Source organism: Urocitellus parryii, chromosome 4 (assembly GCF_045843805.1).
Source record: "Urocitellus parryii isolate mUroPar1 chromosome 4, mUroPar1.hap1, whole genome shotgun sequence".
NCBI lineage: Eukaryota > Metazoa > Chordata > Mammalia > Rodentia > Sciuridae > Urocitellus > Urocitellus parryii.
In genome coordinates, this window is record NC_135534.1 from 32,861,752 (window position 1) to 32,879,404 (window position 17,653).

Sequence of the window (17,653 nt, forward strand, 5' to 3'; positions counted from 1 at the left end):
GATAATGGATAGTTCTTTACAAGAAAAGTCATTTAACGGCCTTATATTGACATTTTTTTTTTTTGCCATGGACTAGTGAAAATTTTGTCATGGATCAGTACTTGTCTGCAGACTAGTGTCTGAGAACCACTGATATATAGCATGACAAAATATTAATGTTGAACTGTTGCTAAGGATTATGCTGCATAGATAGCCAGTGTTTTCTTGAGGAGCATTCTAATTCCACCTGCACTAAAAGGGATCATTACTCTTGATAATGGCCAACTGTTTTTCAGTGCTCAGCAATCATGCTGTCATCTGTCTTACTTTTTTAGTAGTAAATTTTAGAATCTAGAGACCTAAATTCTCATGAGAGAAAATATTTTCTACTCTGATTTAATTTTATGATTTAGTGTACTATAAGACTATTTCTGTTCCTATAGTCACAATATTAAGAAAAATAACTTTGCATATTTTATTTCTGTAGTTACAATGGTAACATAGTACTAACTAGGTCAATTTATTTAGTTTTTGGTAGATTAAAGCATTAGCAGATGGTTTTATTTTTACCTTCCACAATATCCTTTTTTAATTACAAGACTATCATATTTTTTAATCTAAGTAATACCAAATAATTTCCTGATAGAATATAAACTCCATGAGGGCAGCAATGTTTTCAGTGATGTACTATATGAACATAAAATAGCATTTGGTACACAGGAGGAGCTTATTCTTATTAAATGAATGGATGATGAACAGGAAATAACTCATATTCTTTCTGAGTTCTGATATTGTTTGATCAGGGATTGTGGTTAAACAATGACTTGAATACATATTCACTTCTACCCCATCCCGAAATTGTAATAAATGACGTTAATAAATCCCAAGAAAAAGGAAATGGGGGAGGAAACAATAAAAATAATATTTTAAAAATGGGAACTAGCTGGACAATTGGTAATTTACACAGAAGAGGAAATGGAAACCTAAGTCAAAGATGCAGAAATAAGGGCTAAGGTTGGGGTTCGGTTGTAGAGTGCTTACCTAGAATGCGCAAGACACTGGGTTTGCTCTCCAGCCATTTCCCTTCCCTACTATAACACACATAAACATAATAAAACATAAATGATCAGGAATTGTAAGTATCATGTGCCTCTAGAAGTAGGGTGTGCAGTTGAAATCCTATACTAGAAGATTATATAAGATGCTATTGCAAACTTAGATTCTGTTCTTCACCCAGTACAAATTGTCACTGTCCCTCTCCTACTTAGCAGAAGGTTGGACGTTTAGGTTGGGGAGTTTGAAGGACAGTTAAAGGAATTAATCTGCCTGGAGAAAAGACTATAACTGCTGCAATTAAGCTTTCCAAATGAAACAGTTCATCCAGGTCAACTCACAGTAAACTTGAAACAGCTTTTTAACACCACATCCTTACTATGAACAGGTAGTTAATTACTACTATTGAACACTTGAAGAAAGCCTCCAACATGAAAAACAGAACAGCATCAGTAATAATAATAATAATAATAATAATAATAATAATAATTCCCAAATATTTTTGAGACTATTGTGAGTAAGGTAGTTTTCCTAATTTCTGTATCAGTAGAGTCATCAATAATGTATAAGACCTTAGAAGATGGAAAGATCTCTCATGTTCTTGGATAGGCAGAATTAACATTATCAAAATGACTATACTAGGCTGTGTTTGTGGCTCAGTGATAGAGTACTTACCTCAAATGTGTGAGGAACTGGGTTCAATTCTCAGCACTGCATATTAATAAACAAAATAAAGTCCATTGACAACAAAAAAATATTTTAAAGAGTGGCCATATTACCAAAAGTGCTATACAGATTTAATGCAATTCCTATTAAAATCCCAAAGATGTTCTTCATAGAAATAGAAAAGGCAATCATGAAGTTCATTTGGAAAAATAAGAGACCCAGAATAGCCAAAGCAATTCTTAGCAAGAAAAGTGAAGCAGGCACCAATATCAGACCTTAGAATGTACTACAGAGCTATAGTGACAAAAATGGCATGGAATTGGCACCAAAACAGACATGTAAACCAATGGTACAGAATAGAGGACACAGAGACTAACCCATAATTACAGTTATCTTATATTAGACAAAAGCACCAAAAACATACATTGGATAAAAGATAGCCTCTTCAACAAATGGTGCTGGGAAAACTGAAAATCCATATGTAGCAAAATGAAATTAAACCCCTATCTCTCACCCTGCACAAAACTCAAAAGTGGATCAAGGACTTAGGCATTAGACCAGAGACCCTGCACCTAATAGAAGAAAAAGTAGGCTCAAATATACATCATGTCAGCTTAGGAGCCAACTTCCTTAACAAGACTCCTAAAGTGCAAGAAGTAAAATCAAGAATCAATAAATAGGATGGAATCAAATAAAAAGTTTCTTCACAGCAAAGGAAATAATGAATTATATGAAGAGAGAGCCTACAGAATGGGAGAAAATCTTTGATACCTGCACCTCAGATAGAGCAAAAATCTCTAGGATATATAAAGAACTCAAAAAATTTAACACCAAAAAAAAAAAATCAAAACAAATAACCTAATCAACAAATTGGCTAAGGAAATGAACAGACACTTCACAGAAGAAGAAATACAAATGGTGAATAAATATATGAAAAAATGTTCAACATTTCTAGCAATTAGAGAAATGCAAATTAAAACTACACTGAGATTTCATCTCACTCCAGTCAGAATGGCAATTATCAAGAATACAAGTAATAGTAAATGTTGGCGAGGATGTGGGATCTGGTGGGACTGCAGATTGGTGCAATCATTCTAGAAAGCATTATGGAGCGACTTCAGAAAACTCAGAATGGAATCATTATTTGACTCTGTTACCCTACCCCTCAGTATATACCCAAAGGACTTAAAGTCACCATCCTATAGTGATGTTTATAGCTTCTCAATTCATAATAGCTAAACTTATGGAACCAGCTTAAGTGCCCTTCAACATATGAATGGATAAAGAAATTGTGATATATATATATACACACACACACACACACACACACACACACACACACAATGGAATATTACTCAGCTACAAAGAGAAATGAAATTATTGCATTTGCCAGTAAATGGATGGAACTGGAGACTGTGATGCTAAGTGAAACAAGTAAGTCCCAAAAAAACAAAAGGCCAAATATTCTCTCTGATATTCAGATACTAACTCACAACAAATGGGGAGGGGCAGTAAGAATAGAAGTACTTTGGACTAGACAAAGTGGAATGAAGGGCAGGGAGTGGAATGGGAATGGGAAAGATAGTAGAATGAATCAGACATTACTTTCTTATGTATATATATGATTATACAACCAATGTAATTCTACATCATGTACAACCAGAAGAATGAGAAGTTATATTCTATATATGAATAAAATGTCAAAATACATTCTACTTCAAAGAACAAATAAAATAATGAAAAACCATGTGAAAATAATATATAATCCACAAAACAAGAATTAGGAGTCTATAGAGAAACACTCAGGAAATAAAAATGCAATGGAAAGGTTGGAGGATAATGTTGATATCTCTATAAATGTTGATGTCCCTATAATGTTACTTATCTTCTATAAAGTAGAACCAAAACACATAGAAGATGGAAAACGAGAGAAAGAAAATTAGGGAATCAGTCCAAAGAGTCTGGTTTCAGAGAAACAATGGAGAAAATGGAGGGAAAAAATAATCAAAGAGAAAATACAAAAGTTTACCCACACCTGAATGATATGATTTTATAATGATACCAATGTATATCATCATGAAATTTTGTACTATACATAAAAAGATGATTCTAAAATTCTGTGTAGAAAAAGTAGATTACATACAAAGAATTAAGAATGAGAATGGTAACATATTTGTGTTAGACTTTTTAATGGTATTATTGGAAGATAGAAGAAAATAATCATGCCTGCTGAAATTGGGAAGAAATTGATTTCCAAAGTAGAGTTCTATTGTATTCAGCTACTCTAATTGCCAAGTATTGGAAGAAAAACAAATTTGGGAGCATGCAGGGTCTCAGATAATTTACCATCTATGTCTCCTTTATTGAGAAGTAACAAAGTTTACCAAGAAAAGGGAGTAAACCCAAGAGAAAACCATGGATCTAGGAAACAGAAAGATACACAACAGAAGAGAGAAGGGTATCCTCATTGATAACCTGTTTTGTACAATAGACTGAAAGCAATCAATTTAAATTATAATGAAAGGATGGGGTGTGTCCAAAACAAACTGAGAGAATACTTGAAGGAGGCAGTTTCTTTTACATGGGGAAGTGGGACAGGAAATTATTTATGTCTCCAGTACACTGATTCAGGACTATGATGCTCTCTTCCTAGATCTTGCCCTTCGGTTACCTCTACAACTCAAACATAAGCCACTCAAATACTACAGTCTTGATTTTCTATTTATTTTTATTGTTCAAATCACCTTATTCAACATCATTCAATAAATAAAAAGTTGCTTTTGGTTATTTATTATTACTAGGATATAGACTATATTCTCCCATTCTCTTCCCTAAACTATTGTCTATTTTTAAAAATACAGTATGTTACTGATTTAAAAATGTAAAATATTTGCTCAATTGTTAAAAGTACTAAAAGTCTTAATTATACACTATTGTAAACACTTAGAAACTTCCCCATTGTTATATGTAACATAAATTAAGGAAATGTATCTTGTATTAACATTTTCATTATCCTGAAATAGAAGCAATCGAAATAGGTATTCATTTGGGTGCTCTCAAGGTGCATAGCTTCTTATGAAACAGAGGAGAATTTTCATATTACAAGTTGTAACATGCTTTTTGTTAGATAAGTTGCTGTTATTTTGAATAATTGTGTATTTTCATATTGAATACTTTAGATGTAATTGATAACTCTTTAAAGAAAATATTATGAAGCCTTAAAATGAAATTGATCTATGTATAATAGTATGAAAAGTAAGCAAGGGGGCTGGGAATGTGGCTCAAGCAGTAGCGAGCTCACCTGGCATGTGTGTGGCCCAGGTTCAATCCTCATACAAACAAAGATATTGTGTCTGCCGAAAAACTAAAAAATAAATATTAAAAAATTCTCTCTTTCTCTCTCTCTCTCTCTCTCTCTCTCTTTTAAAAAAGTAAGCAAGGCATTATTTTGTTTTTTACAAAGCAGAATATAGAATAGTACATGTAACATGGTTCATCTGTATTTAAAATATATATAGGGGCTGGGGGTGTGGCTCAATGGTAGATTGTTCACCTAGCACAGGCGAGGCCCTGGGTTCGATCCTCAGAACCACATAAAAATTAATTAATTAAAGATATTGTGTCCAACTACAACTAAAAAGTAAATATTAAATATATATATGTATGTATGTGAGTGTGTGTGTATATATATATATACTAAAATATATATATGTATATATTAAAACATATATATGTATATATTAAAACATATATATATATATATATATATGTTTTAGTCAGCTTTTTCACTGCTGTGACTAAAAAATCCAACCAGAACACTTGTAGAGGAGGAAAAGTTTATTTGGGGACTCATGGTTTCAGAGGTCTCAATCCATAGACAGTAGGCTCTTGGGGCTTGAAGTGAGACGGGACATCATGGAGGAAGAGTGTGGCATAGGGAAGCCCCTCACATGATGATCAGGAAGCAGAGAAGTCTCCACTTGCCAGATACAGATATATACCCCAAAGTGATGCCCCAGTTCCTATTTCCTGCAGCCACACCCTATCACTTCAGTTACCACTCAGTTAATTTCTGTCAGGATATTAATTCACTGATTGGGTTAAGACTCACAACCCAATCATTTTCCCTCTGAACCTTCTTGCATTGTCTCACACATGGGCTTTTGTGGGACACCTCATATCTAAACCATAACAATTCTTGTACGACTATAGGCAGTTTCTATAATTATAGAAAAAAATGCTAAAGTAATTATTTAGGGGGAAGAAGAATTAATAGAGGATAATCTTACCTTTTCTTTGGATCCTTTTGTGTAGCTTGAAAATTTTACCAAGCAGACATCTAATAAACAAATAAACTTAAAAACACCGAATATTAGACATGTTGATGAAAGTTGTTACTATTTATTTTTCACAGAAGTTTATAAGCACACATTGAAGAAACTTAATAATATTGGTGACATGAATTTAATAGTTCACAAACCCTAATCTTAGAAAATACTTGTATTATTTTTACTTTTTAAAGGTTTTATTTGGGGTGGGGAAGTAGTGTGGTAGTGTGGTGAAATTAATGAAGTAAGTAAGTTAATGTGGTAAATAGTTAAGTTATGCTAAGAAGTATGAATTTGAAATTAAAATTGTATTTCAGGACTTTCTAGCCAGTTAATTTCTAAAATAAATGATAAGAAATACTATTCTGTGGTAGTTAAAATTTTTTAGTAGTGTTAGACTGGATTATGCTACATTTCATACTTTTCAGTGCTGTACTTTATATTACTTTTTCAGTACATTAAAAGTTATGCAGTGAAACTGAATAATGGCAATGTTTTTATACCCTTTTATAGCCATTTCTTTATCATAACCTCCCCCTATTTCCTGTTAGCTAAACTATAAGCACCTTTCTGTTAATTTATGAAAATTATTGTTGAGATAGCACATTATCACTGATCTGTATGGCACTTTCAGCATGTTGAAAGCAAAGGTCCAAGCAACATAAAACACATCAAAATTCATTAATGTGGTATTGATTATTTTTTGGATAATTAATTTTATTGCAGACCCTTGAAAGAGATAATGAGCTGCAAAGGGAGAAGGTAAAAGAAAATGAAGAAAAGTTCCTTTATCTTCAGAATGAGCATGAGAAAGCACAAGGAACTTGGAAGAGACATGTAGGTTTATTAAACTATAAAATATTAAAATATTTTAAATAACTGCAGACATTTAAAATACGTATTTAGTGCTAAGAAAATATTGCAAAAATAATACAGGAATAAAGTCAGACACATTTTCTTCTTGCACTTATTTTTCCAAAAAGTGAGTGCTTTTTAAGAGCTAAATTTAACAAAATTTCCTGTAATGTTTTCATGCATAAAAGATCATGCATATGTTTGTGTTTATACATAAATATATATGTGTATATATGAGTATGTATCAAATGACCTTCCATATGTGGCAAAGAAAATTTACCTTTTCATGAAACCACTGCATTGTATTTTAGTAAATGATTAAAACAAAGGCTTATATATCTACTGTTGTTAGATGATCTATTTACTTTCCTCAGCAGTTTTGTTGAGATATATTAGAGCCATGTTTAGAACATGTGTGCATAGTTCTGTAATATTAACATCTTTAAACATTATTATTTCCTTAACCCAAAATTATTTATTTTTAATAAATATTTTTATAAGCATTTATTTTAATTTCAGTGAAGTAGATAAAATAATGCTATAAATGATGTAAATTCAAGTTGTGAAATACAAAGGTTCACTTTAAAGATTGGTGTACCACAAAATTGACTATTCTATTTTAATATCAATTTTCATTGCCTCTTCAGTTCTTTTAAAGAATTAACACAGTTGGCTGGGGCTATAGCATACATGAAGCCCTGGATTTAATCTGAAGCACTCCAAATAATAATAATAATAACAATTGAAAGTCACTACTTTCGAGTTTAGGAAGTGATATTTTTGAAATGTATGATTATATTTTAAGACTATTGTATTAATGAAAGTACATGCAATATTGATATAGTAATATAATGTGTATTTTATATCAGCTTTGTAGCATTTTCCGTAGATGATTTTGTTTGATTTATGATACAAATAACTCTTGATATAGTTCATTTGTAGCTAACATGTTTTCTTACTTTATAGTTTGGAAAAACCAAGTCATCACTGATTTAAGATTTTGATAAGCTTTTCTCAAATCTAAGAAAAGTATTATATTTAATTATTTGAGAATACTAAAAAATGCTTAATAATCTCCACCAATAAAATTTATCATTAAGCAATAAGCATAGTAATTTCAATTAATCTCCATTGCATCCCAGTACCTTCTTCTCATCCACAATGATTAAAAGATTATGGAAATGGTACTGTCAGAATAAGGAAAACTGTGAAGTGCAAAAAAATATAAACTGAAATAGGCTAAACATGCCACAAAAGAAATTGGTTGAGCTAAGAAACTTAAACATTCATTTTCTCTGATAAGACTATAACAATGACTTTCTCCCAAGAAAAACAATGATTGATTGATGATTTATTTATGAATGCATGCTGGGTGTCCAACCCAGGGCCTTGTGCATGCTAAGCAAGTGCTTTATCTCTGAACTACATCCCCAGTCCTGGGTTATTCATTTTACAAAATGAGAAAGAGTAACTGGGGTCAAGGAGAAAAAAAAATTAAGAATGTGAATAGAGGACCTTTGTGGACTGAGGAGAGAATGCTGGTATAATGTGAGAGCATGAGAATGGGCAGAAGAGAAATTCACTGCAGTAAGGAGATAGAAGAAGATGGGATGAAGACCAAATGGAGAGTTTAGTCTTGAAAACAAATTAAAAGATATTTAAAAAATAGATGAGCAAAGGGAAAGTAATGTGAGTTTATACCTGTTGGCTTCTATAACTACTATTGCATTTGGGAGATTTATGATAGAAGTTTTCAAGAGAAAATTATTTAAAATTTTTTTTAAAATAGTTTTTAAAAACTCTAAGAAATTATGTTTTCCTCTTCAGTGGAATTGTGTCTCATATTTGAGGTTTCCATGAAAGAATACTCCCCCAGGAAAAATATTATTAAATTTTATAGGCAGCTTAAGTTCAGTTTGTGGATGTAAATATCACGCTGAAGTGTCATTTTCTGTTGTACCATTAGTGCTCAATACTCTTCATTTGGTTGAGTTAAAAATCTCTATATCTAATTTGCAACAACAAAAGAAAACTTTAAGAAAGCAAGAAAGATATAACTTTTGTAGAATTTTTAAAAATAAAAATTATAAATTTTCGATTGTAATAAGAGGTGGCTTAGTGTAGTAGTTACGAACACAGCACCTAGATTTATCTTTGGATTTGAATCCTGACATTTCATATCTGCATTATATGGAACAAGTTACTTAACAACTTCATTTAAAAAAAATACTTTTGTAATTATTGATGGACCTTTATTTTACTTATAAATAGACTTATATAGGGTGCCGAGAATCGAACCCTGTGCCTCACATGTGCTAGGCAAGTGCTCTACCACTGAGCCACAACCCCAGCCCGAGACTCTCATTTTTTTACCCATAAATTTGGCATAAAAATATTTTATAGAGTTTTATGAGTATGCAATTACATTTATTAAGGGTTAGCATAATTCCAATAACTAGTATTTAGTATTATTGATTATTTTGTGATTGTTTTTATTTCTCAGTATTTCTAAACCTTATTTTAATAATTTCAGACAAAAAATGTGTATATATTTGCTCATTTTGGTTAAATGTTATAATAGGTTGAAGAACTTATTGGAGAAATTAACAAGATTAAAAATGAATTATCATCACTTAAAGAAATTCATATTAAGTTTCAAGAACATTACAACAAGTTATGCTGTCAGAAAAAAGTTGAAGAATATAAGAAGTTTCAGGTAAAATTAAAATACATTGGGGAGTACAACCTGCATCACTGATAATTTTCTCTGTGTTTTATATTTTAAGCTTTCAGTGAGTATACATATGTTGTCTGAAGTACATTTTTAGTTAACTTTTGTGTGAAGATTCTTTTTCAACTTTATGAATAAATTATTTTTATTTTGACAGGCTCTTGATATAAGGATCAAGAGTCATTTTTTAGATATGGATTTCCAGTTGTTTGGAGACACACATTTATTGAAAAGACTGTTCTTTCTACCATTATACCTTGGTACTTTCTTTGAGAATCAGTTGATCAAATATCTACAGGTCTATTTTTGACTCTTTATCATGTTCCATTCATTGATTATATGTCTATATTTAAGCCAATACCACATTGTCTTTATTAGTATTGCTTTAAAATGTAGTATACGTCCTTCAATTTTGTTGTTCTTTTTCAATTTTTTTTTTTTGCTATTTTAGGCCTTTTACATTTTAATCACATTTAGAATCAGACTTAAAAAGTCTGTGGGATTTTGATAGGGATTATGTTAAATCTATAATTTGTGAAGAATTGGCATCATAAGAATACTGAATCTTATAGTTAATAAACATGGTATTGCTTTCCATTTAGGGGAATATTTTTTAAAAACTCTCAGAAATGTTTGTAGTTTTTATTGTATAGATATTTTGTTAAATTTACATCTGAGTATTTCATGTTTTGGAATCCTGTTGTATTTTTTGTTTGGTTTTCCTGTTGGGTATTGGGGCTGGGGATGGAACATAGGGCCTCATGCATGCCAAGCACAGATTCTACCACACTGTATTTTAAATTTTTGTTTTTCTAACTGTTCATTTTTTGCATAGAGAAATATAGTTGATTTTTCTACATTGACCTCATTTTAAAATTTATTGTTATAGTGGTTTAGTATAATATGTATTATGCTGTATCTCAACAGCGTTCATTAGCTAGGACTCTCTAGTACAGTGTTGAATAAAAGTTACAATACTGAGCATTCTTGCCTTCTCATCTCAGATGGAGAGTACTTAATATTTCATCATTTTATATTATTATAGCTGTTGGGGTTTTTTGTTTATATTCTTTTTAAAAAAATTTTTTTAATTGTTGATATTTATTATTATTTTATTTATTTTTATATGGTGCAGAGGATGAAACCCAATGCCCCACACATGGTAGGCAAATGTGCTACCACTGAGTTATAACCCCAGCCCTTGTTTATATTCTTTATCAGGTTAAGAAGGTATTCTTCTATTCCTAATTTGCTGAGCTTTTGTCATGAATGAATTTTTACCACAAATAGGTATAAAATTTTGTCAAATGCACTGGGCTCAAGAGGCTGAGGAGGAGGATCATGAGTTCAAAGCTAGCTTCAGCAAAAGCGATGGGCTAAGCAACTCAATGAGACCCTGTCTCACTGTAAAATACAAAATTAGGGCTGTGGATGTGGTTCACTGGTTGAGTGCCCCTGAGTTCAATCCCCAGTACCCCCCCCAAAAAAATTTTGTCAAATGCTTTTTCTGTACCTTTTTTTAAAAAATATTTATTCTTAAGTTTAGGTGGACATAATATCTTTATTTTACATTTGTGTGGTGCTGAGGATCGAATCCAGTGCCTCATGCATGCTAGGCGAGCACTCTACCTCTGAGCCACAACCCCAGCCCTTCTGTATCTTTTAATATGATCATTTTTTTAAAAAATTCTGTTATCTATTAGTTACCTTAATTGTTTTCCAAATGTTAAAATAACCTTGCATCTTGGATAAAGTCCAATCAGTCCTAATATATTATCCTTTTTATATATGACCGGAGGATTTGAATTGTTAATGCTTTGTTGAAGATTTAGCATTGACAAACAATACTAGCCTGTAAGTTTTATTTTGTTTTCCTTACTATTTGGTTTTTGTGTCAAGAGTACTGGCCACTTCATAAACTGAGTTGGAAAATGTCCATTCTTCCTATATTTCCTCGAAAAGTTTGTGTAGAATTGGTATCATTTCTTTATTAATTGTTAGAATTCACCAATGAATTGGGGCTGGAATTATGGCTCAGTGGTAGAACGCTCCCCTAGGATGGGTGGGACTCGGGTTCAATTCTCAGCACCACATAAAAATAAAGGCATTGTGTTGTGTCCATCTACAAAAAAAAAAAAAAAAAGATTCATTCTCTCTCTCTCTCAATGAAGCTATCTGGGCTTTTTCTTTGTGGGAATATTTTAGATGAATTAAGTATTTAAATTATTTATAGGGCTATTCAGATTATCAATTACTTATTATGTTGGTATGCAGAAAAGAGTTACCATAGCAGGCCTGAGAATGCTATTCTTAGAAAAGTTGGCCTTCGTCTGATGCTTGGAAACTTTGAGAGCATTCTCACCATTTCCTAACAAGAGTGGCTGACAGTGCCTTCACTGTTAGTATAAAAAGCTGGCCTTTTCTGGACATCTCTTTTTACTGGAGTCTGGAGTTTGGCATGAGCTAGGTAGAGAGTGCCCTGTAAGACCAGCCCTTCCAGAACACCTTGAGCACTAAGTCTCTAATGAGCTTCCCTGGTAGACAGCGATTCACATATGTTGTCACAATTCAGTGCTGTAGGAATTAGGCATGTCTTTTATGGCTTTACTAGGAGATGACTCTTGAAAGCTTGTACCTGGTTTTCTCTAGACTTTATTACTTCATGTGACTTTTCCTTTGCCTATTTTGTTTTTTTATCCTTTTGTTGTAATAATTTTAGCCATGAGATACTATGTATTGAATACGTATACAATATAGTGAATATAATATATATTGAATAATATGTTGAAAAAATATATATGTTTTCAATATTATATATTGAACCTTGTGAGTCTTCCTAGTAAATCACTAATACTGGAAGTGATCTTGGGGACCCCCAACATAGTTTGGATAATTTTTGTCTTTCAATAAGTTTGTCCTTTCCATAAGTTGCCAAATCTATTGACTAAGAGTTACTCATAATATTCCCTATCATTATATTCTTTTGTAGATCTGCATTAATGTCTCTCATTCTTGATATTAGTAATTTGAGTCTTCTCATTTTTATTGATCAGTTTAGTTAGAGGTTTTACAGTTTTATTCATCTTTTTGAAAAGCAAGGCTTTAGTTTCATTGATTTTCCTCTCATTTTTGTTTACCTGCTATTTTATTGAATTTTGCTATTAACTTTCTTATTTCTTTAATTCTACTTACTTTGAGTTTAATTTGCTTTCTTTTTCTAGCTGCTTATTGTTAGAGTGATTCTTTGCCTTTCTTTTTTCTTACTGAATTGCTTAGTTTCTTACCATTGCTGAGGTTGGCTTTTTTTTTTTATCTTACTTTTTTTTTGGTGGGGTTCTTTTTCTTGTCTTTTTTGGAACTGGGGGTCGAACCTAGGGCTTTGCGAATGCAAAGCAGATGCTTTGCCACTGAGCTACATCCCAGCCCCTATGCCTTTCTTTTTTCTAATACGAACTTTCAAAGCTATGAAATATCCTCTAAGCACTGCTTTAGCTGTATCCTACAAATTTCAATATATATTTTCATTTTCATTCAGTTCAAAATATTTAAAAATTTTCTTGTGAAGTATTCTTTAACACATGAATATAGGTATGACCTTTATGAAGTATGTTGTGGAATTTATAAGTACTTGAAGATTTTCCAAATATTTTTCTGATAATGATTTCAAATTTAATTTGACTGGTCAGAGAACAATCTATATAAGATTTTTATCATTTTAAATATATTATGATTTTTTAAGCTAAGGATATTGTCCGTCTTGGTGAATATTTCATGTACCCCTTGAGGGGAAAAAACACATATTCTGCCATTGATATAGGGCTGGGGATGTGGCTCAGCGGTAGCACGCTCGCCTGGCGTGCGTGCGGCCCAGGTTAGATCCTCAGCACCATATACCAACAAAGATGTTGTGTCTGCCGAGAACTAAAAAATAAATATTAAAAATTCTCTCTCTCTCTCTCCTCTCTCACTCTCTCTTTAAAAAAAAAAGAATGTTTTATGACTGTAAATTAGGGTCAAGTTGGTTGATAATTTTGTTCATATTCTATCTTTTTTTTTAAGGTACTGGGGATTGAACCTAGAGGCATTCTGCCACTCTTCCACTCACTTATATTTCCAGTCCTTTTTATTTTTGGTTTTGAGATGGATTCTTACTAAGTTGCCAAGCTGGCCTCAAACTTGCAATCCTCCTGCCTCAGCCTCCCGATTTACTGGGATTATAGGAGTATGCCACCATACCTGGATATCTTGATTTTTTTGTACTTGTTCTATCAATTAGTGAGAGAAGAGTTTTGAATTTTGGATTGTAACTATGAGTTTATCTTTCTCTTTCCAGTTGTCAGGTTTTTCTTTAAACATTTATTTTTTAATTGTAGGTGGACACAATACCTTTATTTTATTTTTATGTGGTGCTGAGGATTGAACCCAGTGGCTCACACATGCTAGGCAAGCACTCTACCTCTGAGCCACAACCCTAGCCCTCCAGTTATTAGTTTTTGCTTCATCTGTTTTAAGCCTGATATTAGATATATGATTCTTGATAGTTATGACAGATTTATGATTGTTATGGCTTCCTATTTAATTGACCTTTTTGTCATTCCAAAATATCCATTTCTATCCTACTAGTGTTTCTTGTCCTGAGGTCTATTTTTTTTTTATACTAATATAGCCACCACATTTTCTGTGATTAGGGTTTGCATTATATATCTTTTTCATCTTGTTTTTAAAGGAATTATTCACATTTTTATTGAGTAATAACATGAGGAAGTCCTTTATTTTCTTTGAGAACTATTGTTTGATTAATATTATTTTTCATTAAAGTCCCAGAGGGCACTGAGCTATATCCCTATTCCTTTTTAATTTTTATTTTGAGGTGGGATCTCACTTAGTTGGCTGAGGCTAGTCTTGGATTTGTAAACCTCTTGCCTCAGCCTCCCGATTCACTGGGGTTACAGGCATTTGCTACCACACCCATCTTGTACTTTATTATTGCGGTAAAATGTATATAATATAAAGTTTACTCTTTTAGCACATCTTTAATATGTATTATTGAATGGCCTTAAGTACATTTACAAGTGGGTATGGTTATATACCAACAAAATTATGTTTATATAAACAGAAAGTGGGTTGGATTTGACCCTCTGGGCATAGTTTGTCAACTTCTCCTCTAGAGGTAAATTTATCATAGTATACTTTCAAATAATATTATGCCAAATTTGTAATATTATATCCAATTTTTGATAAGGTAAGAAGTTTTCAATACCATATTGTCATTTTCTCCTTCCTGTCTTTTGTCTTAGTGTGATCATACATTTTACTCTTCAAATTATTACCAGAACATAATTTTTTTCTTTTTTTTTAAAGAGAGAGTGAGAGAGAGAGAGAGAGAAAATTTTTTAATATTTATTTTTTAGTTTTCAGTGGACACAACATCTTTGTTTGTATTTGGTGCTGAGGATTGAACCCGGGCTGCACGCATGCCAGGCGAGCGCACTACTGCTTGAGCCACATCCCCAGCCCTCTTTTATTTTTCTTAATTTTTCCCCCCTTTGGTACTGAGGATTTAACCCCGGAGTGCTTTACCACTAAGTCACATCTACAGCCTTTTTAATTTTATTTTTAATCTTGAGATAGGGTCTCACTAAGTTGCTTAGGACCTTGGTAAGTTGCTCAGGCTGGCCAAGTTGCCAAGGCTGGCTAAGTTGCCATCTTCCTGCCCCAGCCTCCCAAGTTGCTGGGATTCCAGGCATGTGCCACTGTACCAGGCTACTCTACTTGTTATAAACTCTGTCCTAATATTTTTTTTAATTTTGGTTTATTTTTTGGAATTTTACTTTAAAGAGTAAAAATTAGCCTGGCACACACCTATAATGCCAGTCACCTGTGAGACTGAGTCGGCAGGAGGATCACAAGTTCAAGCCTAGCAGTGGCAACTTAGTAAGACCTTGTCTCAATAAATACAAAATATAAAGAAATAGGGATGTGGCTCAGAGGTAGAGTGCTGCTGGGTTCAGTCCTCAGTACCACACATATACTCAAAAAAAAAAAGAAGGAAAAATAAAATATTATGTAGTTTTTTATATGCACTCCCACACTTGTTATTTCTGTCATTCTTTGTTCCCATGTGTGGACCCAGTTTTCTACCAGGTAATATTTCATTCAACCTGAAGAACTTTAATGTTTCTTCTTGTACATATCTGCTGTTAAGGAATTCAAATTTTGTTTCTCTGAAAAAAGTGCCTATTTTTCTTTAATTGTAAATGATATATATTTTCATGGAATATAAAATTCTAGGTAGACAGGTTTTTTTCTCTTGTTAATTAATAATAGAAGATTCAAATTGTTTATTTGCTTGTATTGCTTCTGGAAGGAAGACTGGGACAAATCTTGTATTTATACCCACTCTTTATAAATGTCTTTTACTTCTGGGTGCCTTCATGACCATTTTTAAACAATTTAATTTTGATATACCTTGGCATGATCTTTGTATATGTCTTATTTGAGACTTACTGAATTTCTTGTACCTGTAAATTCAAGGTATAGTTTTCGTCAAATTTGGAGGATTCGGGGTCATTGTTTCTCAGTTATTTCTTTCTGTCCCCCTCTTCTTTTGTGGAACTTCAGGTACACATGTTAGACTGCTTGAGGTTGTCCAACAGATTACTGAAGCTCTACTGCAAAATTTTTTCAGTCTTTTTTCTTTCTCTATACTAGTCTGTATTGTTCATTATTGGGTCTTGAAGTCCACTTATCTTTCTAAAATGCCTAAGCTGCTACTAAGTCTAATAACTTTTTATTTCAGATACTATACATATCATCTCCAGAATTTCCATTTGATTCTTTTTTTGGGTATCTTTAATTTTTCAACAGACTGTGCGGTTTTCTACAGCTCTTTTTCTTCCTAGTTCCCTCACCTTGAGTACTTTGCCTCACAAATTGAGGCCACCTCAGCTTCTCCTAACTCTGATCTCTGGGATCTCTCTTCTCAAATAAGCAAGACTGTCTTGATTTATACCTACCCTCTCCCTCCCTGGGGCTGTAATGTAAAAAATATCCCTAGGAAGTAAACTTGAAGAATGATAGGGTTCATCTTTGTTAAAATTTGGATCTGGAATGTCCTCCAAAGGCATATGTGTTGAAGGCTTGATACCCACCTGGTGGTGCTGTTGAGAAGTGTGGAGACTTTAGAAAGTGAGCAGAATGGGAGGAGATGGGCTACTAGGGTTCATCCTTGAAGTCTGTGTCTTGTCCCCTGCCTCTCTCTTTCCTTCTTATCCTCATCCCTTTTCCCATCGCTCCTTACCAGCTGCCATGAGGTGAGTAATTCTGTTCTGCTGTGTGTTCCCCATCATGATAGTCTGCCCTACCACAGGCCTCTAGTGATGGGGCCACACAATCATGGACTGCAACCTCTGAGACCAGGAGCCAAAATAAATCTTTCATCCTTTAAGTTAATTTACTCAGGTGTTTTGTCACAGTGATGGAAAGCTAACTAACAAAATCTTTAAAGACAGGCAGAAAGCAGACTAAAGAGAGCTGAATAGTCCATTTGTAGAAGTTTGTTCTTACCTCTAACCTTTTTGAGGTTTTAAGCAGAGGCGTAAAGTGATCAGATTTACTGTTTTGAAAGATGATTTTAGTGATGATGTATATGGAGAGACTAGAATGAGATGAGACTAAAGATGTGGCAGGTTGGAGAACACTGCAATAGTGCAGGCAGATTTGTTTTGGCAGCATTGAGGACTGAACCCAGAACCCTGCGTGTGCTAGGCAAGCACTCTGCTGCTGGGCCAGACCCCAACCCTTTTTATTTTTAGTTTGAGACAGGATTGCACTAAGCTACTAAGACTGGCCTTGTATTTGCTATCCCCCTATCTTAGCCTCCCAAGTAACTGGGATTACAGGTGCGTGCCACTATTCCTGGCTCCAGAGAGAGATATTATCTTTCTCTGAATCATTATTTTTTAATTTGTTCTAATTAGTTATACATGACAGTAGAAGATAATATTTTAATATTAAGATAATATTTTAATATTCATAAATA

The 17,653-nt window shown here is 33.0% G+C and overlaps 1 protein-coding gene across 1 annotated transcript in view; it reads left to right on the forward strand.

Annotated features, from left to right (window-relative positions):
• Positions 1-17,653, forward strand: part of Ccdc73 (coiled-coil domain containing 73) — a 120,754-nt gene that overhangs the window by 90,138 nt on the left and 12,963 nt on the right. Inside the window, exons 12-13 of the mRNA XM_026404255.2 lie at positions 6,753-6,863; positions 9,463-9,597. Coding sequence (XP_026260040.2) covers positions 6,753-6,863; positions 9,463-9,597 — 246 coding nt within the window. The remainder of the gene's footprint in view (positions 1-6,752; positions 6,864-9,462; positions 9,598-17,653) is intronic.